The sequence below is a fragment of the Schistocerca gregaria genome, chromosome 9 (assembly GCF_023897955.1).
Source record: "Schistocerca gregaria isolate iqSchGreg1 chromosome 9, iqSchGreg1.2, whole genome shotgun sequence".
Taxonomy (NCBI): Eukaryota; Metazoa; Arthropoda; class Insecta; order Orthoptera; family Acrididae; genus Schistocerca; species Schistocerca gregaria.
Window position 1 is genome coordinate 159633505 of NC_064928.1, and position 25361 is coordinate 159658865.

General features: G+C 38.3%; 1 protein-coding gene across 1 annotated transcript in view; it reads left to right on the plus strand.

The window, feature by feature from the left end:
* LOC126291471 (zinc finger protein 845-like) overlaps positions 1–25361 on the plus strand; it is a 121661-nt gene that overhangs the window by 13738 nt on the left and 82562 nt on the right. The window contains exon 3 of the mRNA XM_049984982.1: positions 24079–24135. Coding sequence (XP_049840939.1) covers positions 24079–24135 — 57 coding nt within the window. The remainder of the gene's footprint in view (positions 1–24078; positions 24136–25361) is intronic.

Consider the following 25361-nt stretch of genomic DNA (forward strand, 5'->3'; position numbering starts at 1 on the left):
TATTTTATCTCTATAATCTGGAAATATACGCTGGGCTGCAGCCAGAAGGATTGTACCACGTTAGCAATAAACCTTCAGATGTTGTTCTGCGACTATGTGAACCAATTTATCAGTCAGGTCAAATTGTGACAGCAGATAATTGGTTTACTAGTATTTGTTTGATAGAAGAGCTAAGAAGAAAAATATTTTGTTGGGATGATGAAGAAGAACAAGCTTGAGATTCCTCTGGAGTTGGCTACCAGTAAAAGGAGGCTGTCCATAGTCCACTTTTTGGCTTCAGGAAAGGCTGTACTCTAGTTTCCTACATTCCTAAAAAGCAAAAATGTGTTATCTTGGCATCAAGTTTGCATGAAGATAAGTCAGTAGATGCTGACACTGGACATAAACAGAAGCCATCCATTGTAACATTTTACAATAGCACCAAAGGTGGAGTCAACTCTACAGATAAGTTGACCGCTTCACACAATGTAGCAAGAAATGTGTGCCGTTGGCCCATGGTCATATTTTTTGCAATGATCAATATGAGTGGAATCAATTCACAAGTAAATTACTACGGCAACAATGGGAATTTTATCCAAAGAAAAGGATTCTTGAAACAATTATCACATGCGTTAGTTCTACCTCACTTGGTTCGTAGATGCTTGGACACCTCAGGAATTCAGAGAGATCTTCAACTGCGGCTACAACAATATCGGCCAACGTGTGAAGAAGAAGCAGAAGACACAAGCAGAAACGAAGAACAAGGGACTGGCATCAAGAGGAAAATGTGTAACATCTGCACAGAAAAAAAATACTGACAAAATACTGTTGCAAAATGTGTCAGAAGCCTGTCTGTGTGATACACATTGAACCTTTTTGCTCTGAATGCGGAAACATTCCGCATTTGTTACCACAGTCAAAAAGTGACGATGAAACAAATGAATGAGTTGTAATATCATTGTTGTTCTGCTCCAGTGTCATAATAGCCTTTCTGTAAAGATATTTGTCATTTGTAATGTGTTTTAGTAGTGAAATATAATAAAGAAGTAAATGAAAAAGCGACATTTTTTTTCATTTCTGAATAAAGTCCAACATTGACGATAAGAAATCTGAATGATGAATATTTCTGCTGCAGTTGTGCTCGTATGTCATCTTTGTCTTTCTTTATATATATATTTGGCACTTATAATATGTTTTGTGAACAGAATTTAATAAATGATCACGTGAATAAACGGTGTGATCAATCTGATACACCGCACCCGATCTCGCTGCAACAAACACTGCGCCTGACAGAAGGTTAAAAAAGTCACCATTGTGAGGGGCAGTCAAAAAGTTTCCATTTGAGGGAATTGCTGCAGTATACATGTAATGTGGCATGGCTATGATGTAGATATATAAGCACAGACATTTAGGCAAGGGATTAGTATGGCATTTGTATCTTTCCGACATGCTTGCGGTAAATGCAGAAATGTGAACTTCAGCGACATTGTTACCAAATGCATCCAAATGGGACAATGTGCCATTATTCTTTTCTTGGCTACCAAAGGACAAAACACTGGTAGACATCCATCGGAAAATGAGGAATATGTGTGAGGCAGCCTGTCTGTCAAATACCACTGTTGCGGACTGGTGTACCTAGATCCTTGCTGCTTCTTCAAAATAATACATGTCCTCCATGCCACAAATTTCGTAATGCAAAAGCTATACCAACTCAAGTGGAAGACGCTTGAGCAGCAGCCCTATAGTCCTGATCTTTCCCCGTGCAATTATTATGCCTTCGATCTCTTAAAAAGCCCTTGAAGGATCAACGATTCCTGTCAGGCAATGATGTGCTGCAGGCAGTCATGCACTTCTTCACGCAGCAGGACATGGTGTTCAACCAAACAGGTGTTTGCTGCTTGGTAGATTGGTGGTATGATTGCCTCAATGCTCACATCCTTGTTGGCATTCCGATTCTGGACAGTAGGACCTTCAAATGGAAACTTTTTGATTGGCACTTATCACTAAAAAAAAATGACAAAATATCACAGAAACTGCTTATTTATTCATTTCAGAACCTTGAAATATTTATTGCAGAAATACATGTCAGCGCTACTTACATACCTACTCTTTTCAAAAATGTGCATGTACACAGTAAATTGTGCAGTTCACATGTTTAATTTATGATTAGTTGCTTTTATTATTGTTAATGTGTTTTACAAGTCTGTGATGCCACAAAAGCCCTGGCCCATTGAAATATTCACAATAAGCTTCTTGGACATGTTTCGCCTGGTTTGTATAATTTGTGCTTGTGGTTCGTGAGGCAAGCAACTCAGCACGTTTGTTTCTGCTTGGCTCTGCAACCGTGTCACCTATGTTTTCAAGCTCCAGATCCACTGATCCTCGTGCCATGTAGTTACATGATGTTTTTGGCTTCAGGTGGTTATGCAAACAGCAGCAAGCCAGGACAATTTTCTAGCACTTACCTAGGGAAATGAGGAAAACTTTTTTAGAAAATCCAAACTTTGAGGCCAAAGTGTCAAATGTTGTTTTTCCTCGGAAATGCTGTATACTCTGCTACAATGATAGTTGAAAATTCACTGTTGACTGTTCAGATTTCCTCCAGAATAAAGCTTCATTAGATCCTCGAACATAGCAAAAGCATCATTGCCAACAAAAACACAAGGCAGTTTAGTTGTATGCTTGGGGACTGCTTCTTCTCTTGGAGTGTTCAACTGGTTTTCAGCAAGCAGCTTTCCAAAGGCAGAGCATCCTAGCAAGTCACCATGAGATTTGTGGACATTTATGCTGATATCAACCATAATTAATTCGTAATTAGCATTTACAGCTGTCAGCAACTCGATACTGAATGTGCCTTATGTGATCCAGAATGAGGTCTTTTCACAATGTGTACATGTTGGCCATCAATTTCTCCAAGGCAGTGAAGGAAATTCCAGCAGTCATAAAACTGTTATGCCACACACTTCCACTCAGTGGGAGTTGCAGGCATCTCAAAAGGAAAGTTAGAACTAGCACTTTTCAGCAGTCATTTGATGTGCTTATTCTAGCAATGTTGTTGGGTAATAATGATATTTAATGGGGTAAATTGATATTTCAGTTGAAGCCTGCTGTAATATTATTTTAGCAGTTCACTGATAGGTCTTGTCAGTCCTTAAAGTAACTAAATAATAGGATAATATGTTGTGAAGTTAGCTGTAAATGGTCCATTACATTAGTGTTATTCTTTCAGGACTCAGAAATTTCAGAAACTGAGATACCATTGAAGAAACCTTTAACGAAAAGAAGGAAGTCAGCTCAGGCAAAAAATGAGGATTTATTAGAACATGCATGTCAGCGACTGCAGGAACTGATGTCTGATGAGGACCTCATTGGCATAATGTGGGCCCGTGAACTACAGAAAATGGACAGAATGCAGCAAACATTAGCAAAGAAATTTATAAACGACATTTTATTTGAAGGGGTAATGGGCACCTTGCGAAGAGATTCTGTGGTGATAAATGGTTCTACATCAACTTCAACACATGTCTCCAAGACCTAATTTCTGAAGCCCATCAAGTGCTTCAACCAGTCCACACATTGTACAACGAGGTGCTAGTCTCTATTTTACAAATTTGTCTCCTGAAATTTCATAATTCCATACGTTTGTTGAAGTATGCTCTGGTGAGTTTTGTGTTGTGCGGTGTATATTCAGTTCAAATTTTATCACTTCTCATAATGTAGACATTAGGAGATTGTAAATTCCAGTGTAATGATTATATCTGCAAAAGAGTTGCTAATTGACTGCTTCCACAAAAACTTTTACCATGTAGTACTGTCCTCTGCGAGTCATAAATTTTCTATTATTTGCACGTCACTTATTGTGGTGTATTTTTTTCAAGCAGATGCAAGTAGATTCAGGGTTTTGATTACAGTACACTTGCTAGTAGTTGGTGCAGTGAATGTTGAAAATTGGACGTCTTCAAAAGTGTTTCTGGTTGTCAGGTAATTTAGTGTGATGGATAATCTTTCCCAGGTTTTGGTTGTTGCCCTCAACACTGTATCTTTTCTCTGTTCATAAGTTATTAAAAGGTTCAACCATTTGTTGAAAGCTCACTCATTCATCTTTTAATTGTAGTACTCGGCCAGTTCTGCTGAAAGTTCTCCTAGGATGTTAGTATGATTGTATGTCAAACATCTTCCAAGCTATTTTTTGACCCAACACCACTTCCTCTCATTTTTCTTCTTGCTGCACGTAATGATCACAATTGCAATACGTGCAAGTTCCTTGTCGTTAAGTGCTCACACGTCTGCTACAAAGACAGAGTTCTAGCTGACACATATCTCGCATAAATATTGCGAATAATATTGCGCCAGTATCGAACTCGCTCTCGCTCTTTTGTGCAGTATATTGGCACAGTATTATTGCATAATGTTGTGCACATGAGGCCCCCCTATAGTGATACAATATATTTTTGAAGGTGGTGGCCCACAGCTTATAAGTGCCCCACAGGTTATGAATATTGAATAAAATAAGCCTTAGTTCAGTGCCAAGGGTGGATAATAAATCTTTCTTTATTATGACTAGTTTCCAGGCATTAGACATTTAGCCCTTTGACTGCCAAAGGCATGGCACCTGCTTGGCATGCTGAGGCACCACGGCCTGCGACAAACCTGTGCTGCATGCCTGTCTCTCGGAACCGCTGCCGGGACCGGATCAGCCCGCGCTGCTCAACCCGCCTTGTGCTGAATATTTCTTGGTTGAACATGACTCGCGCAGAGTCAGCGTAAATTTTTGGTAACTTTGAGCTCTAATATCTTGGGCAATAATTTTTGTAAAGAAATAAGATTTGGCCATCTTTTACTTCTCTTAAGAATAATAAGGAAAAGAATTTTGCGAGCCATATTGAACCAGAAAATTGTAAATCGAAGTTTAGCTTCTTGCGTCTCCTGAACTAATGCTATGACAAACATGAAACTTCGTATGTAGTAAGCTAACAGCACAAGTTTCTTAAATATAAAGTTTCATTTTCATAGCACTTTTAAGTACTGAATGAGTTAAGCACAAAATTGAAGATTTTGTAAAAATGCCAAAACTGCGGTATTTTCGTTTCGATTTTTCTAAACAACTATGCTCCATAAAACATACCAAGCTGTACAACTGGAATGAAAGTTGGGCGCGAATATCAGTCCTGAAAACAATGTAAACTTCGGGTTAGAATATCTAGTAGTGTGAACCGATGATGAAAATGAATTTAGAGAGTAATAGATTGACTGCACAACAATAAGGAATAAAAATTTTTACTCCCCTACTATTTTCCAATAATCTGCAAATTAGTCGAAAAGATGTTGACTGTTATGAAATGATGAAAGCAGGGTGTATTCATTACTTCTTTTTCAAGTACTGTTTCCTATTAATGCTTCAAAGCCAGTCTCATTCGAACAACAAATTTTAAGCCCCCCACCCTCCCCAGAACAATGAGTTTAATTTTCAATATTGACTAACAACAGAGGCAAAGTAGCAAGAAAAATCACACTGAGAAAAAGAGTTTTAATTTTGACATGTTGTTTCTCGTTGATCAAAGGCATTTAAATCAGTAATGGAAAACATCTTTTGTAGTAGTAGACCAAGTGTGGTCTACATTTGTACTACTAAGATAAAAGAATATAACTGTCCATATTACATGTTAATAATTTAAATGTATTGTTCGCAGATTAATGTATGGGTTTTGTTATACTGGCGCAATGTACTCGGCGTAATTACATTTGCCACAGTACAGATATTGCGCCATCTCAATCACCAAGTCTGTTCTTTTGTTAGTAAACTGCTACATATGATGAAGTCAGGCTTCGTTTGAATAATTTGACACCTGTTGCATCTATTTCCCATTCTTTTTTTGATCTGGTCCTTGGACCGGCACTGGCGAAGTTAAAAATATAAATCTATTTATTTTTTTTACATTTTTGCTTTATTATTATTATTATTATTATTATTCAGAAGTGTCAATAAATTTTCTCATATTTAGTTCCCAGTGATCAGTAATGCTTCTTTGTATGATAAGTCTCAAAGCAGGGTACAACACATAATAGAACGTTGGAAGTTTTGCACTGGTATCTAGTTTCCCGGCGCACTTTCTGTTTTGTACAAACCACGCATCTGGCATCTGCGCAGTTTTCTGCGAATGTTCACTCACGATAACAGCTAGAAAATGTCTCCCTTTGAATCGCAGAGGATTCTCGTCATTGTAGCACCTTCCCCTACCAGCTTTTCTTTGTCCTGTAGCATATTTTTTCTACAATCTCCCTTACAAGAGAAAGGGGAAACTCTGCAAGTGTCATTTTTAGCCCTGTTACTGACTGGTGGAGATCATGAGCATTTTGAATGCACAAATCCAGAATGTGAAAAAAATATTTCTTATACCATTTCACAGTCTTACGCACTGATCCCACTGAGCTCAGTTACATGTGACAACAGTCAACTGCACCCACACTCAAATTGTAATCTACAATACATTGCGGTTCCTTTATTTCTTCGCCAGTATTTCTGTCAGTCTTCTCTGTTTTAACCATTTGTGTTGTGTAACTTGTGGTCAACATGTACACCTCTCTCTTATCGCACCACTTGATAGCAAAGACCTTGTCAATGGACCTAAACTCAGTGTCTCCTCGTTTTAATTTCTTCTGCAGTTTTGGCATGTTGCGCCTGTTCTTACGAACAGTGCCGCGTGTGGCTGTTCCATGGTTGTGAAGCCAGAGGGAACAAGTCGGGGCTGGAGTACCAGTTATCAACATATGGTCCCATAAGAGTTGCCACTACGTCACCACTTTTTCCCAAATTGTGGAACCCAATTTCTGTTGTCGCACCTGTATATTCAATAAAATCTAAAATATACCCACTCTGACAGTCAAACAGTACAATGTCTTTATTCCGAATCTACTTCACTTGGTTGGAATAAATTGCTTAAAAGATAATTGCGCTTTGAACAGCAAGAAACTTTCACCTATACAAAGCTTGTGATGTGGGAGAAATGAATTACCAAACGTCTTACGAACTTTGTCAACAATCATCTTAATTTTAAATAGACTGTCGCCTCCAGTACGCACAGAGTTATCACTGAAGTGTAACGTTCTGAGAAGTAGACGAAAACATTCTCGGGACATAATGCGCCATTAGAAGGCAAACAGCAACAAAACAATACAGTTCTTCAAATCCAGTGTCTTTCGACTTTGACAGTCGACAATTCACAGATTCTGTCGTATTTTCTCTGGTGTAAACGTAAAAACGATTTGTTTCATCTGCAGTAAATTGCAACAGTTCTTGAGACATAAATATCACAAAAATTGAAAGAATGCTTGGGTCAGTATCTAATTGACATTTGTGTCCTGAACTCGAGTCATTGAAGTGATGGTTTAACGGTTGGAAATCGGTTTCTTTCCAGTCAAATGTGTCACTTAAGTACACTCTTTTCTGAACCATTTCACTGTCACTTTCTGATCCCTCGGATTCAGAGGAACTGCTGACTGTAATTCTTGCTCTCCTCTCTGATGTAAAGGGCTGAGGACTACAGCTTTGAGATTTTGTTGAAGACTCATCACTGTTAGCAACGTCAGATAATTCACACCCACTGTTGCTCTTAGTGAGCATATCCAGGATTTCTTTATCTGTGCAACCAGAGTGATGTGACTTCTCTCATATAAAACAAGAAAAATGATGAAAATACGGGAATCTAAGTCGAATTCTGCAAAGAGTGAACACAGCAACAAATATATATGCACTCTCTAACTACACAGTCAGACCACCGAACAGCTACTATAAAAGGGCAGGGCGGAAAGACAGCTGTGCATGTATACACCTCCGTAGTGCTGTGGTAGCTGTGACTCAGTGCGCCTAAACTCTTCTCTAGCAGTGGGAGACCAGTGGCGTGGGATGCGTAAACATGTCCTTAGTGCTGTAGGGAAGACCCAAGGCCACGTGTATACATGCCAGGCATGCCAGGGGAACGGCGAGGCATGACGAGTTAACACGTCCCCAGCAGTCAAAGGGTTAAAACAGCTTAAATGGCGATATAAAACCCATGGTGTCAGGTGCCATTAAGTTTTGTTATCGGGAAGCAAAATACATTTACATTGGTAATAACTAGTAACCTGCTCTGGCTTCGCACAGTTAGCACTTAGTACCGGCCGGTTGATTTGTCTCCCATAGTGGGTGATAAATTATATACACACTTCCTTGTGAATCACTCCATCTATCAGTGAAAACTGTATCAAAATCCAACTGTAGTTCCTGAGATTAGCTGTCACATGCAGACAGAAAAAAATGTGGCAGATGACTTGAATTTATAGTATGTATAGATTCTTGTCAAGTTTTGCTGCCTTCTGGACTTGGAGTGGCTGTTTACTGTACTGATTTTCCCACCACAAAATGCCTCCCCTGTAGCTGATCAGTTTGTAGCTCCCACCATTACCACAAGATGTCATACCACACCCACATTAAACATGAAACAAATAACAATGCATATATTACACTCACCATTACTACAGTTATAAATTTCTAGTGAACCTGGTAATGCTTCATAATTGCTAAATATGTATGGGAATTGGATATCTATATTTCCTCCTTCCCTCATCTTTTGTCCATCTACTCCTCCTCCCTCCTATCTCTGTCCATCATCCCCACCCCCTCCCACTCTTTTATCCCAAACCCTCTCTATCCATGTCCATACCCTCTTCCCCCATATCTCTGTCCATATCATCCTTCTCCCTTCTTATCCATCTCCTCCCCCCTACTCTATCTCCTCCTCCTTCTCTGACATTATATATTGTTACGACATTGAGAATAGAAGTCAAAATGAATGGATAAATCAGTTTTAATCGTTAGTACATGGAGTATGAGAGAGACCTTTCCAGCTCTGGGTCCATGAGGATAGTAACTTTATTGACAGTATTCCACATGGTTTTAGTCTACGGACAGTTAGCATTATGAAGTTAGCCATAGACACAACTCTCCTGTTTTCTGTTAAGAATGACTGCAAAATGTAAAATAAAACTGCACATTTTCACAGCACAGCTTAGCATGTTCTTTCTTGCAGCTGGTTTAACAGAAAGTGTTTATTGTGTGTTATTGTGAAACATGTCTGTATATACAGGGTAATAGGCTGTGCATTGTCTTTCCGTCGCTCCATTACTTGAAAACAAGTTCAGTAAAATCATTAATTTATTTAAATGAAATAAATTGGAATTCATTCTTCAGTTCAAATTTTCACTTTGGCTGTCTACTTGTCGACGTTCCAAAGTATTTTGTGCATAAGCTCCAACTGAGCAAGTCATACTTCGCTACATCCATTGTTCCGGAATCATAATGTATGTAGCCAAGTATTGTTATTCAATTTGCCTCCAAACACTGTCTATGCTCTTTTTCAATCTCATTGACTTGATGTGTCACTAGTGTCATTGTTCCCAAAGAAATAAACCACACACTGAAATCAATTGAATATTTGCATCACACCAAGGACATCACCACTCCCAATAACACACTAAAATATCACTTTCAATTGTATTGTTTTTCACAAAATACCAATATTCAGTGTGGAATTGTTTGCCATTATGAAAAGTGTCCTCAAACTGAACATCATATTATTATTATTATTATTATTATTATTATTATTTTACAAAAAAAGTGTGAAAGTGGAACTGTCTTTTTATGAGATTTTCATACAAAAATATCATCCACTTTTGTAGTGGGTTTTCAAAACATTTCCTTCGTACAAACCTTGTCCTGACAATTATGAGGAATCAGCCTACATATTAGTGAACAGCGTATCAAATTCCCTACACATACAAACACACAGAATAATGGTGTGGGGTTTATAATATGTATAAACAAAATGTGTTTGATTTCCCAGTATTTGCTACATTTTATTATTGGCAATGTAATATATTTTGCTGTATGACAACAGAGACAAATGATGAATTTTATATCAGTTGACACCATAGGTTTTATAAGACCATGTAAGTTGTTGTAAATGTCTTATCATATCCAATAAGGGTCTGAGGACTAGAACTGTTCATAATAAAGGGGTTATCATCAGCTCTGGATGAAACTATGATATTTTTTAAACATTAGTGATGCAATGGGCAAGATTCTATGATGACGCGGAATTGAGCACACTTACTTCAGCAACAACAAAATAGAAAACTTCCTGGGTTCTTTTAGAGACCTCATGGACAAGCTTCAAGTGGCAGGAGTATAAGAATTTACTTGCGATTATGGACTGTTGTATATGGGTGAAATGGGATTTCCTGTCTACACACACATTGCAGAGCATGATCGATATTTCACAAAGCCAGCCACTTACCACTAACAAGGACAAGTCCCCAGAGGTGGGATTGACTTTTTGAAACTATCTGTACACTTGTGTAGGTAGGATTCCAAGTATTGCATACTGCAGTGGGCCTTCAGTTACGAGTAATAGATATAAAAGAAGAATTTTACATCTGCTCTAGGACCTTAAAAATTATAAGTGATATCTGCAGTGGTGTGTGTTGTGTTATGGTTAAGATACATTACTGTCTTATTTAAGGTTGCGAGTTCAAATCATGTTAGGTGCTTTTAAACTGTTATTTTTTAAATAGTTATTGAAGTGACTGATTATTATTCCTATTTATTTAATTGGTTTAAATGTAATGCTTGTTATTTGTAATCCTTTGCTACATAATTTTAATAATTGTATTAACTTTTTATTTGCTCCCATTTTTTTCTTAGTCTTTTCTCCATTTGGAATCTTTGTGCATCACAATATTTAATTGTTTGAAAATGCCAGTCTGTTGAATAAAGAACAATTGGAGATATCATCTTTTATATTGGTTGTCCAATTGTGACAATAGTGTATTTCCCATTACAAGATGTACATTTTTTATGATAATTGTCAACATAAATTATTCTTGCACTATGGACAAAATAACACAGATGAAGGTTTAATCAATAAATAAAATGAAATTCAAGTAAATGAGGAGCAGCAGTGATGAATAATAGACGAAAGTATAAAATGATGAAACAGAAGAAAAGAAGAGCACATGCACAAAGATTCCAAATGAAAAAAGAGCGATAGGAAGAGAAAATGAGAGCAAATAAAAAGTTAATAGGATGATTAAAATGGTGTGGCTAAGGATTAGAAATAAAAAATTACATTTCAACCAATAAACTGACTGAAAATAATGATAAATGTCATTAATGTAGATGTAAAAATAAAATTTTTAGAACACCTAATGGGATTCAAATCCACAACCTTCAACACATCTGTAATACATTGGAACCACTATGCTACACCACTACTCCAAATATTCACTTACAATTTTAAGGCTCTAGAGCACTACACAAATTTATTTTTGGTCTATTACGCACAAATGAAGACCCATTGCTCCAAATGGCTGCAGGTTGTGATATCTGCGACCCTAACCTACACCACCATATAGACACTTTCAAAAAGCCAATCCTACACCTGGAGACCTTGATCTGTAAGTGAAAAATCATGAAGGGTGGGTAGGTAGCAAAGTGCCGGTCAAACTTGAACCACCAGGAGGACTGCAGTCTCTGTTTCCTGTAATTGCAGGTCAGTGGGCTGATTTCGTTAGCAGAGTTGCCATGTGAACATCACACTACAGGTAGCAGGAAGCACTGATATGTCTCGGGAACCACCTGCCGGTATGTAAGCAGCAATGTGTCACAATAACAGCTTCCACCGGATGAACTGACGACAACTGATAAACATTCTCATCAAATTTACCACCCAATCGAAACATTGTATGGAATATTACCCAACCATTTCCATTGATCAATGTAAAGCAGACATCACCAGGCATGGGCTGCCCTGGACTCCCTAAACAAACTGAGGGCAATAAAAGAGACCACGACCACACAGCAGTCTTGCCCTTTGTGCTTCTCGCGGGGAATCCACTGTCCTTTGTTGGCTACAGATTGCCCACACTCGACTGGCCCACGGTCACATTCTCAGACGTGAGGACTCACCTTACTGCTCATGTGGTGCCCCCTGACAGTAGCCCTCATCATACTGTACTGTCCAGATTTGGCTACTTTGCAGTATATCTCAACATTCCTGACACACTACCTCTGGTGCTAGCAGATGATGCCAAAGTGGCTGACCTGATTTTATGTTCCTCTTCCAAAGGTGGTTTCTACTCGTCTCTGTGAGGTGGGGCGCTTTGACCTCATTGACTGCCTGAGGGATTGGAGGGGCACCTCTCACTTGCTGTGGACTGGGAACACACACCGGCTCTTGCTCAGTGACCTGGCCTGACTCCTTCCATTCCGACCTATAATCCTTGTTAGTTTTTTATATTTTCCACTTTTAATATTTTGTCTTTCCTATAATTTTATCATCTTGTCTGTGCTGCCCATTTTTTTGGGATAACAGACGCAGAGGATGTGTGTCTCGGCCTGTACCTTCAACTGCATTCTGTGCATGGCAACTCACCTGCCTTACTCCCTCTCACTCTTCTCCTTGCTTTTATCTCTGTCTTATTGTATCTTGGTTACAGTCATACTTCCCAGGATTTGCTTTTGCATCCTTACTCTGGTTCGATACATACAGAATGAAGCAACTGCCACTAGCAATTCCCATTGCTGTGCAGTCCAGAGCAAATATCGCCTGTCGAAATTTTCTCAGTAGTGTTTCCCGAAAATAACATCACTTTCCCTCTAGGAATTCCCATTTAAGTTTAAGCAGCACCTCCGTAATACTTGTGTGCTGATTGAATCTACCTTTAAAAATCTAGCAGCCTCTGATTTATGGATCCCAAACACTCGAGGAGAGCTCAATAATGGGTTGCACTAGCATTCTGTATGTTGTCTCGTTTATGGATGAGCTCCACTTTTCCAAAATTCTCCCTATAAAATGAATTCGAATATTCACATTCTCTACTACAAACTTTACATTCTCATTCCATTTAATATCACTTTACAACATTATGCCCAGCTATTTAATTTATGTGACTGTGCCATGCAGCACACTACTAATGCTGTGTTTGAATTCATAGGATTCTTTTTCCTACTCATCCACATTGACTTGCATTTTTCTTCATCTAAGGCAAGCTGCTATCCATCACACCAACTAGAAACTGTCATTTTGTACTCTTGTATAGTCACTCGACAACTATACATTCATTTCAGTATTTCATTTTAGCTTTTCAGTAATTTAGAATTTTTAACATCGAGATTGTGTGTCTTAGTGAGTGAGTATGACATTTGTAAGAGAGGTTGGTTCCTTCCATTTTTAGTAGTGTTCAGCCAGCCACAGTGTTAAGGCCTTTTTCTTATTATTGGATGTGTCCTTGAAAATTATGTCTGCTAGTCTGCTAGTATTTGTTGACTGAGTGGATAAGGAGGAATGTATTAAATTCTTTTGAAGTTCACTAGTCCAAGGAAAATATTTGTGATTGTTAATAACCTAAATATTGAATACCCCAAACAACAACACAATAACAAACCTCTGTTTCTCAGTGGAGATTCTTTATGTTGTTGTGTCTAAAGTTCTCTCTATTTTGGATATCTTCATCAGAAACGTTCAGTCTTCTGAATGTATTTGAGTTCCATTGATCCAGTTACTTCTTTTATTTCTCTTGTTGATGTATTGAAATATTTATTTAGTTAATCTATTTTCCTCCATTCTTTTTATACCAGAAAATTCTGATTCTTTAAAGGATCGAAAGCTCGTGTGTAAAATGGCTTCAAACATCTGATTAATTGATAAATGAGTTAATGTGTTAAATACTTGATGATGTTAAGCATGTAAGCGAGAATAAATTTAGAGAAGAAGGTTTGAAATTATGCTTAGTTTGTTGCAAGTCGCTAAGTGATCTCATTATGAAATACTGGATGAATATAGTCTTGAGTAATTTGTGCTTAATTTTAAGCAAAAGCAAGTTTTTCGCTCATCTCAATGTTTATGACATCATATCTAGTACAATAATACATCGTACAATTATATAATTTTGCAGTTTATTCAGTGATGTATCAGGATACCGTCAATAAACTGTTTTGCAAATAGTCATTAGTAAAGAAATAATAAATTAAAATGTCATGTCTGCTCCTGAAGTTTTACTGCATTAACAGCAAAAATGTAGCAAGTGATAAACTTTTTTGCTGTCATCAATTTAGGGTAGGTATCAGAAAGAAGTAGTTTTGTGAAGGTTTGAAATTGTGTGTAAAGTTTGTTGGAAGAGAATAAGTGTTCTCATTGTCAAATAGTGGATGAATTAAGTCTGGGTATTTGCGCACCATCACCTCAAGGCAAACACACGATTTCAAATTTAACATAAGATTATATCTTTTAATGAATGGAGTATAATAGCATTTAAAATTTTTAAATTTGGTCAATAATTAAGCAAAATATTGAAAATCAAATTTTTGTTGCCCTTGGTAGCCATTAGATAGCAACCTGCAACTGGTACCGTATTCCTAGATAGTTGGTTTTTGTAATATAGATGTATAAAAAAAGTGCCCCCCCCCCCCTCCCCAAATTTTGTATGAAATGTCTTGGTGTTTACTTTAGAGTTCTGTGTTTGTCCTTAGCATATATATTTCCCATTTTCATCCATTACAGCATACAAATGTTTTTAAATATTATCTTTCTCTTTTGTTGTTTGTATTTCTTTCATTTCTCATACTTAAGGGCAAAATGATGCTATATAGAGTGCTTAAAGTCCTGTTACAATGGTATATTGTCTGATTTTTGTGTCAATAAACTGTTTTGCAAATGGAAATCAGATTAAAATTTTATATGTCCTTGAAGAGTTTTTTTATACTTTGTTGTTCCTTCTGAAGCACATTTCTAGCGATTTCAGAGCATTCAAGACGGTAATAATTTTCTTAATTTTGGATGCAGACTTTTTATGCCTCTTTTCTCATAAAATTTTCCTTATAAGATTTACTTGAATCACGGTTGAATAAATGCCCATGCCAAAGATTGCTGTGCTATGTTATCTTCAAAACCGAGATAGTTGATTGTTTAAAATTATACCAAACACCTCTCTGATCCTGTTTTGTTGATAGGCTACTAAGAAACACACTCAAAAAATCCCTTGGTGGGATTATTCATAACAGCACAAGATTATTCACAAGTATCTCCAATGTTTCATATGAGGACTGCACAAAAACTACATGACATACATAAAATACAAACATCAGTTGTAGAGGATCTTTGCATCACAAGGGGCACCATTTGGGGAATGTCAAACACCTATGTGTAAGCAGTTCATTGATGGTGCTGACATGAACTGCCAGGGAAGGTGCAACGGCAGGCTCGCTTTGGAAATTGTTCATTTGGTTGCCTATCAGTGGGCACGAACTATTCAGTATGATATGAAGTGGACGATTTCTCTACATATCCTACCATGCCTGCCCCCTAGTGTGATAGTGCTGCAGCATATATTACAAATTTAAACTTGGGGAGATACTCTGTCCACTGGTATGTCTCATTTTTTGTGTGTCTTGTAGATTTTGTGCAATTTTCTTCTGACTAACTGGAGGTTAACTGCACTTGGACAATTCTTCATTGTTGCAATCAACAATTTGTCACATTATGCTGGGCTTCAGTCAACTATTTGCTATGCAGATGATAAATTTTAATCACCATGGATTGATATTAGACCAGAAATGGCGGTATGTGCTCTCCTTAACATGAAACTGGTCCTTATCTAACAAACTGCTGTGTAATGCACAGAAAACTTGACACCTCCAGCTGGTACTGGCTAAAGAAGTAGAAAAAATATTGATTCCAAGCCAAACTGGCAATGCACGTTAACCTTGTCTGCAAAAATATATCGCTGGTGTCCTAGCTCAAATGGAAATTAGCTGATCTGGTCTACCCGCAGTGGTAACACCGGTTCCCATCAGATCACTGAAATTAAGCGCTGTCGAGCTGGTCTGCTGAGTGCTGTTGGCAAGTGGGGTGCACTCCGCTCTTGTGAGGCAAACTGAGGAACTACTTGATTGAGAAGTAGCGGCTCCAGTCTCATAAATTGACATGTGACCAGGAGAGCTGTGTGCCGACCACATGCCCCTCCATATCTGCATGCAGTTATGCTTGTGGGCTGAGGGTGACACGGTGGCCAGTCAGTACTGTTGGGCCTTCCAATGCCTCTTTGGACAGAGTAGTGAGTAATAAATATCTTAGAACAACTTACCTTGGACTTTTTCATCTCTCATATCTTGTGGATTGTTGCTGTGGGGTTCATTTGTTTCATGTCAGTGATGTATTACTGATTCAGAAAAAGGTGCTACAAATAATGTGTAAGATTGGTCCAAGGGAACACTGCCATCCTAAAAGAATCACTAACAAGGAGACGGCACAACTGTGGGTTGGGGATTTGTCCAAAATTTTGTGTGGTGAAAGAGGACCTCTAACACCTCATGTGGTTAAAATATTAGGATGCACTACCCGGAAAATTTCAGGCCTCAATTGGCCGCTGTATTCTCCATATCTGAACCATGTGACTCCTTTTTGGGTGACTACCTTAAAGACAAGATGTACAGCAATAACCTCAAAACCATTGCTGTTCTGAAAAAAAGCCATTCTGTAGGTCACCAACAGCATCGATGTTCTGACCCTTCAGCGGGTCATGCAGAAATTTGCTATTCGTCTGTACCACATCATCACCAATGGTGGCAGGCATATTGAACAAGTCGTAACCTAAGTCCGAATATCTGTAGTGATGTTTACATGTTGAATAAAGTGTGTGCACACTGTAGTTTGAAACTAATTTACTTTTTATTTTTCATATAGTCAATATTGCCACTGTGTAACTTCATACACATAAACACTATTGCTGTGCATGTAAATGTTTGGAGTTGCAATTCATAGTGATATGTAAAATGGCCACCAGAGTTCATTTGTGTTTTTCACATTTAGTGTTGCCATGCCCGGTAGGGTATATAATGGACGTGAGCAGCATCAGATGCATTTGTGAGTACTGTAAAGGACAAGGAGGTACCATCTACTTGTGAGAGATATTGTTATCAGTCCCTGACAGAATTTGTAAGTTCTCCCATTGTGGATATCCATTTAGCCAGCTGGCCAATTTGTGCTGTATGCAGATTTGTGGGGCTTTCAGATGTGACACTGGCCTGGTGTTGGCTGCATGGGAATGTGAGGTCAGGCATACTCTTGTAAAGATTGCAACCGGCCGAGTGTGACCAGCAACAACAAAGACTGCTGTTTTGCGTACTTAGCACTTAGTACTTACCCCTCCACATCTGTGCCTGCCATCTGAGAGCAAGTAATGGATTCTTTGCAGTATGGTATGCCATACTGGACCATTGGTCGAAGACTAGCAGCAGTTAGCCTAGGTATTTACAATTACGTGCACAGGATGCAGTTAACACAACAACACAAACAGCTGCATATGGAGTGGCACTGTGACCGGGAAGTATGGACCACAAGCAACAGACATCACATTTTGTTCAGCAATGAATTGTTCTGCACTAACCCAGATGATGACCATTTGCAGGAAAGTAAGATGGTTACCTGGGGAAAGGTCCCATTCTTTCAATATTTAGAGAAGCACAACAGTGTTACTCCTGGTGTTCGAGTATGAGAAGCCACAGGATATGACTTCAGGTTGCATCTGGTAATAGAGGAAATTTTGACAGCAGAATGATACATCACATCGTGCATCATTATGTGTTACATCTCGTGCAGCAGTATTGTGGTGCTATTTCTGAACGGGCCAATGCTCGGCTACACGTGGCATGTGTGTGTATTAACAGAATATGAATTTATTCTCTATGAACTGCCTGTGTAATGTTGAGATGCTCTCATGTCTAGGTGACCCCAGATCTGTCCTCGATGCAGTGTCTGACTGATAAGTGGCTCCTACTTCAAAATTTTTTGTGAATTTGACTTGGTTTTGTAATCACTGAAAAAACACCACAAACCCTCTCATCCTGTGAAGAATAATTTTGTTTCCTCCTCCCCTTCTGGATGGTTCACTTTTATTGTCATACATTTATAAAATTAATTTTAAACCCAGCCTTTGTGCTGATGATGCGTTACATGTAATGAAACACTCTTTGAGAAGAGCTGCACAAATTTTCAGTCAGATCTTTGTAAGATTTCAGAGTGGTGCAAAAATTTTAAACTTGTTTCAAGTGTTCAGAAATGGAAAATTGTACAGTTCACTAAATGAAGAAAAGTAGTATTGTATAAATACAACATCAGTGAATCACAATTTGAATACCTGGGTGTAATGATTTTTAGAGACAGAAATCAAATGATCACATAGGGTCAATCATAGACAGGGACAAGAACAAATTCATCTCTGTTGGAGCCAATAGAAGCACAAGCAAAGACCATTTGATTAAAAAAGCATTTTGATGTTTTGTCAAAGCAACAAAATTCTCTTATTAAGTGGAATAAAAAACTATTGATCTTATTTTACTGCCAATCACCACCAGATGGTTATAGTTACTCAGATTTCTGATCTCCATTATCAACAATTCTCCTTTTTTGTAAAGGTACTGCAGTATCAATGGCAGTAAATGTATAGTATGTATGTGTAGTAGTATGTAATGCACAACTTGTTATATACATTTATTAATGAGCTGCAAGATATCATTGTTCTAAATGTACAGAAAGCGATGATGTCCGAAACCGTTAAGTTATTATTGACAAATAAAGATTATTATTATTATTATTATTATTATTATTATTATTATTATTATTAACAAGTGTTTGACTCACAGCAGGGTGAATGTTGGAAAACCAGAATCAGCATGGACAAATCCCATCAAAGCCTACTTACAAAGTTTCAAGAAACAGTATTAGTGAAGAATCTAGAGATGTTGTGTGTCCCACTAGATGTTTCTCCTATAAGGACTGTGAAGACAAGTATAGAATAATTACAGTACACACAGAGGTATTTAAGCAGTCATTCTTCTTGCACTCCATATGAGAAAAAAATCCTAACATACGGTCCTGTACCTTTTCTGCGCACTTCACAGTGATTTGCAGAGTATGTGTGCAGATGCAGAGAATGGGCACTGGTGCTAGTGTAGTATCCAACAAAGTGTGCGAGATGGAAGGCAAAGTAGGGATACCTGCGGAGAGCACATTGTGGACTTACCGTCACTTGCAGCTCCTGGCAGACTACTTGATCACCTCAAAATATCCTGTGTTAAAATGGAATCATCGGTCTGGCTGCACATACACGAATGCACTATCTATAAGTCACACTGTGGAAACCTTGGAAATAACACTGACAAGGGGACTCCTACTCATCACCACCAATCTCGTCCAAATTTTTGGTACATCCATGGCTTGGCCAGAACTGGAAGTTATGGAAGTGTGAGCTCCAGATTGCCAACCGTAGCATTTTTGACCCTGGTTGGGTGACGCACATGCCATTTATCGTAGTGTAATTTCCAGGCAGTGGTTGGCACAGCAGGAGATGTACGGAATGCATGGGGCCAAGTACGTAGTGGATTTATGAAGAGTCATTCTCCCCTGCTTTGTTTCCCTTGATCCCGGCAAATGGTTGGTCTACTTGATGGGAGGCCCTAGTCATGCAACATTTACATTTTATTGACTTCTTTGGACCATATCAACTCATCATTACACACAAACATATAATCCGATAAAACTTCCATTACTTTCTCTTGTATTTTACTTGCAGTTAGAATATGTTCTTCAGTTTCTACCACGGAGCTTTCGGGTGTGATCAGATTGTTTTCAGCCATTTTCAATCGTTGCTTCATTGTGGATGCTATCATTGCCTGGCTCCTTTTCTTTTTCTACCAATTTTCCAAGCATATTGCTACATTCACTTGTACTGTCAGGCATGTTTGGTCGAATCATTCTCTGTGTTCTCATTGTATTCTCAAAATATTCACTTTGCTTGCCAAAGAGCTAGCAAGTGACTGAGCTCTGTAGTCATAGATAGCATTTTCCTGAACGGCCAATGGGTTGATTTTACCTGCTTGTAAATAATATAAATGTTGAAAATTAAAAAAAAAAAAAGAAAAAAAGAAAGAAAGAAAAGAAAAGAAAACAAATATGTAGCTAACTGCATGACATTCAGATTACTGTCATGTACTCTTAACTACTGCACAAAATGCTGTCTGAAAACTACATTAACATAAACATCTCATACCTTGCCCAACCTGCATGTAAATGCTTTTTTACATATTTAGCCACCTGTAATTCCCACTTCCTGCCTTTTTCATTTCTGTCCAATCCCAGCATATACCATAAATTTGGACAAAATCCATAAGCGGGTGCAGTCCCCTTGTAAGTTAAGGCTCTGGACGTCCATTATGGAGGAGTAGGGTCCAAATCCTCATCTGGCCATTCAGATATAGTGTTTCTATAGTTACCTCAAGCTGCCTGTGCAACATAGTAAAGACAAAGAGGACATTCCTTGCTTAGTCTTCTACTATACTCCGTTTATCGAAGTTTAACACAGAAGTTGCTCTATGTATTTTTCAAGTGTTGTTGTTACTTCACTTGATTCTTACCACAAAATGTAAATTGCAAATTGTCAATGTTTGCAATATGTTGCAGTCTTGGACATTGCCTTACTGGCTGACGCGTTTAAAATGTAGCTGCATTACTCTTCAAGCTGCCGTGTTCGCCGCCAGACGACGATTGCGCTACAACAGCAGCATTATTATATCGTAAAAGCCGAACAACAAAATGTCAAATTCCTTGTACATGTGATTCATAAACATTGAACAACAGGCAAACTGTACAAGTACGGGCTGATCCATATAAACCTGAATTATTTCAGTGGGTCATAATTTCCTCCCAAAAGGTCATAGGAATGGAAATATTGTTTCAATAATCTCAGTAGTTCTGAGAGAATCAGAAATATCACCCTTTGTTGGCAAATTGATTTTTCTTTCTGCACACAATTCCCTTGTCCAGTATAATGCCGCACTTGCTCGAATCATGTTAGTTCATTCGTATCCTAATCCCTTTTGGTTTGTGAGGTCTGCAAGTGCGTAGTTTGGGTCGCCTGACAGTAACAAACAATTTAGTGATTCGTTTGTAGTCTTTAGCTGGCAGAAACATTCAGTACACACTTCGAGAGCGGGTTTTTATTGTGAAAATCTATTTGAAGACAAATCCACTGGCTATAACACAACAGGCATCCTGGAGAGAAGTCAACAATTTTATTGATTGGAAGAAAGTTGGGGACTTATGGTTTACTAAATGGTGACAGTGGTAAACATAGACATAATTGAGTGCAGAGGTTATTGATAGTGTTCAAAGATGCCTGGTGAACTCTCCGATGAAATCAGTGCACCGATTGAGACAGGCATTTCATATGACAGATGTCACAGAGCTGCGAAGCAACCGGCATTGCAACTGCAGATGATGAAAGCAGTGCGAGAAGCAGACCACAAGAAAAGAAATCTGTTCTGTTGATTGTTTTAGGGGTTTTTATTCAATGTCCAGACATTCTCTCTGTAATTTGGTTTGCAGATGAGGCATGGTTCAATCTGTCAGGTTACACCAACTGACAAAACAGCAGATACTGTGCTGGTGTAACCCCCATATCATCCACAAAACACCACTGCATGACAAAAAGGTTGAGGTGTGGTGTGAGGTATCAGCTTCCAGGATTGTCGGCTCCATTTTCTTTGATACACCTGTAGACACTAGTTTTTTACACTCTTCATCAATACGTTCGTGGAGCAGCTGGATGATGTCGAACTTATGGAAGGTTGTTTCTAACAAGATGGAGCAACATTATAATATGATAAAAAATAGTAATAAATGTTTGATGTATGGAAATAATGAGATTAATTTTTCTGCATGTCGGACGAGCAGAAGAAGCTGAGATACGCTTGTAAATGGGTGAAGAATATTTTCATATTAGTTTTACATAAACAAAATAGTCTTTCTCTTGTAGATTTATGCTTACCAATTAATAATGCTATGTCCGATTGCCATATTCACCTACAAAATCTTGATTTTGTCCATCATTCCTTTTGTAATCGAATCTTTGTAATTACCCCGAAGTACACTGGTGGGCTTCTTGGATTTTTATATATTACAGTACCACTTTGAATAACAACTCAGTTTGTCACTGGTGAAATACCACTATAAATACAGACTTTTTACGTATTCTTACGACCAAACTGGCTACTGCTGATTACACTCTAAAATAACATGTCTACTTTTGTTCATTAACAGAGAGTGAGTCCTTCCTCTTACCAAAGAACAGAAAAAACAAAAACAAAAAAACAAAAACCTAAAAGCAAGGAATGCAAAAGGTACATCACAATGTGTTACATGCCTGAAGCTTCATGCAGCTTGTGACCAGTTTCTATAGTGGTCGCATAACCTCAAAAAATTTGTGCCTCTCGCGATCACATGACCTAACTCATACACCCCCCCCCCCCCCCCCCCCAAAAAATCTCACAGCTTTTTTTCTTGTTGGGGTATCTTAGAAACCAAGTATACAAGAACAGACCATGGATAACGGATAACTGTGGCACTCATTGAGGTCATTGCACATGAAACGAGCTACATTGATGAGGATACACTTCATACAATATTGTGGAATATGGTGAAATTAGTGCAGTTGTTCATCTATGTTGGTGGAGGGCACTGCCAACATTTGCTGCGAGAACTTTGTATGTATGGTATGTATAAGTGTGTGTGTGTGTGTGTGTGTGTGTGTGTGTGTGTGTGTGTGTGTGTGTAAGCTACCTATTATCATCTCGCAAAATTGCAAATGTGTCCAGTTATTGGTTCAGATCTGATGACTCTTTAAAGTAGTTCAGATTTATATGGCCATACTGTATAAAATCAGATTCTGTGTACTACAATTTGTAAAGACGGTGAAATAGGATATGCCATTTATTCATTTTAGGCACTTCATTTTTGGAGAGAAACACACACACACACACACACACACACACACACACACACACACACACACACACACACTAGCTTGTCCTGTATTTGATTTGGGCTCGTATTTATCATCAGTACCACTGCATAACTCTACTTGACATTCGCCACCGTATCAGACAGTCCAGATTTTCTGCATGCTTCAGTGATGGCCATAGCTGCTAGTATTAAAAAACATAAACACCACTCACAGATTATGCCTCGGACCTGTTCCGGCTGAGCAACTGTTGCCTGTAAGGCAGTACAAGAAGTGACCTATGATCGTAGGGCGTGTGATCAGCATGTTGCCCATTGCTCCAATAGCTGACTGGTGATTGTGCTGCTGTTTCTTTGATCAGCTCCTCATTTGGCCTCACGAGACTGCGTGGACTCCCTTCCAGGCCTCCCTCTATCTGATCTGAGGTGGCACCAGGATTCAAACCCCTGTCTTTGTGCACACAAAGACTGCAGTGCTAACTGTTCATCTCTGAAAGCAGTGTACTTAATTCTGCCTTAGCTGCTGTTTCTGTCATATGGTGTTTGTGGACTTGAAGTAAAACACCATTTTGCGGGACCCTCTGTTTACCTATGTAATAAATTACTCTTCCTGTCATAACTGTGTGCTGGATTGGGAATTGAACCTGGAACCTTGGTTTTCATGGGCAATGGCACAACTCTCACACAGTCTTCACAGCTTTATTTCCACCAGTATGTACTTCTCAATGTTCAGGTCACTGGGAGAGTTAAAAACTGTGAGGGCAGTTTGGGTCTTGCCTACAAAAGACAGTCTGCTAGAACATTTCAAAAAAGTGCACCCTCGAGTTCATACTGAAATATTCATTCATGTAACAAATTATTTGTGTTAGTGTATTGTTAGATTCGTACTAATTATTCTGGTTCTCATTCTGAGAATTTTCTAAATAATCCAGGCATACGGCAGAATTATTCCATTGGGAAGCGTTTCGACTGAATACTTACTGGTCATCACACATTTACTATAATGCATTGCAACTAATGAACTTATAGTTGGAATTGTGTTAAAATCAAATTCCCCGAACTACAGCAAGTTGCAAGCCACCTGTGACTCACTCTCTTTAATGTGAATGCATATTTGACTTTCTATTTTTTTTAAATTTATTTTCCAGTATAGGTACAATTTTTTAACTGACACAACAAAACACAGATATTAATTAAATATTTTTTATTTTAGGTTCTGGGCAAGGATCATTACAAAGATGATGAACGACAACTTTTGAGCCAAACTTCAGTGAGTACTGACTTCTTAACTCTGTATGAATGTGTCTGTAACAATACTGTCCTCCTTAACTACTCTTGCATAAGCACTTTTTAACTACACTGTCGTTCCATGTACTCCCTTGTAACATAGAAATTAGTCGCAAACTTGGCAATTAATTGGTTGTTCATTCACAATTCTTACTTTTTAAAGAAAGAACCTCCACAGTCACATTTCTCTGATACATAACAACTTCGTACTCTGCATGACTAGTCAAATGTAGTGACAGAATGCTTATTTAATTCATTTCACAACTTCATCTTGTATGATCTGCAGGTTACGTATATACAACGTGTTACCGAATGACGTTATAAGAATTTGGGAGATTGTAGTGATGCAATTTGGAATATACTGCTATAAGGATTGTATAGCCAGAAATGTGAAATTAAGTTTCTACAGCGTTATGCATTTTCTATGCGTTTGGTAGGTTAACTAAAACACCTGAATACTGTTATTTGAAGAATTTTCATTGACAGAACAGTAGAGCACAATCAAATACTGTAAACTGAATCTATGACTTCATTACTGTAGAGAAAATGTTTGGTGTGACAACCACCAACTTCATCACATGATACATCGGTGTGCAAAACTGAAGGATGAGAGTAACTTTTACATGATGTGTCATTGCCTAGTAACATAGCTCATTGAAACTTCGACCATACCTAGAGAGAACTGCTATAGTATAGTGCAGAGAGAAGTACATAATGAAAAGAATCAAAATGACACATTTATTCAGTGAATAATTACACTGAAGTCACCGTGATTCGTTATGATCCTCTGGACACCAAAAAAGACAGGATGTGGTTCTTAATAGGCTTATTGATCACCAAAAGTGTGTGTTTGTGGTCTCGAATGTGCTCCCATGCTAGCCAGGTTGTCGAGGAGTTCTTTCTTCAATACAGTTAACAACTGCTGTATTTATAAGCAATTTAGAGGACAAAATCCTGAATTACAATCACTACCTCCTCAGAAATATCATCTACTACTACAAATATGTCGATGATACCATCATTTCAATCAAAGGCACTAAAGATGGCATCAGTGGGTTGAACCAGTTATTCAACAACTCCCTTGCCATTAGGATAAAGAATAACAGACATCAGTTTGAAATTTATCAGAAGCCTACCACAACACACACTACAGTCCACAACTCCTCTTGTCACCCCACAGCCCACAAAATGGCAGCATTCCGGTACATG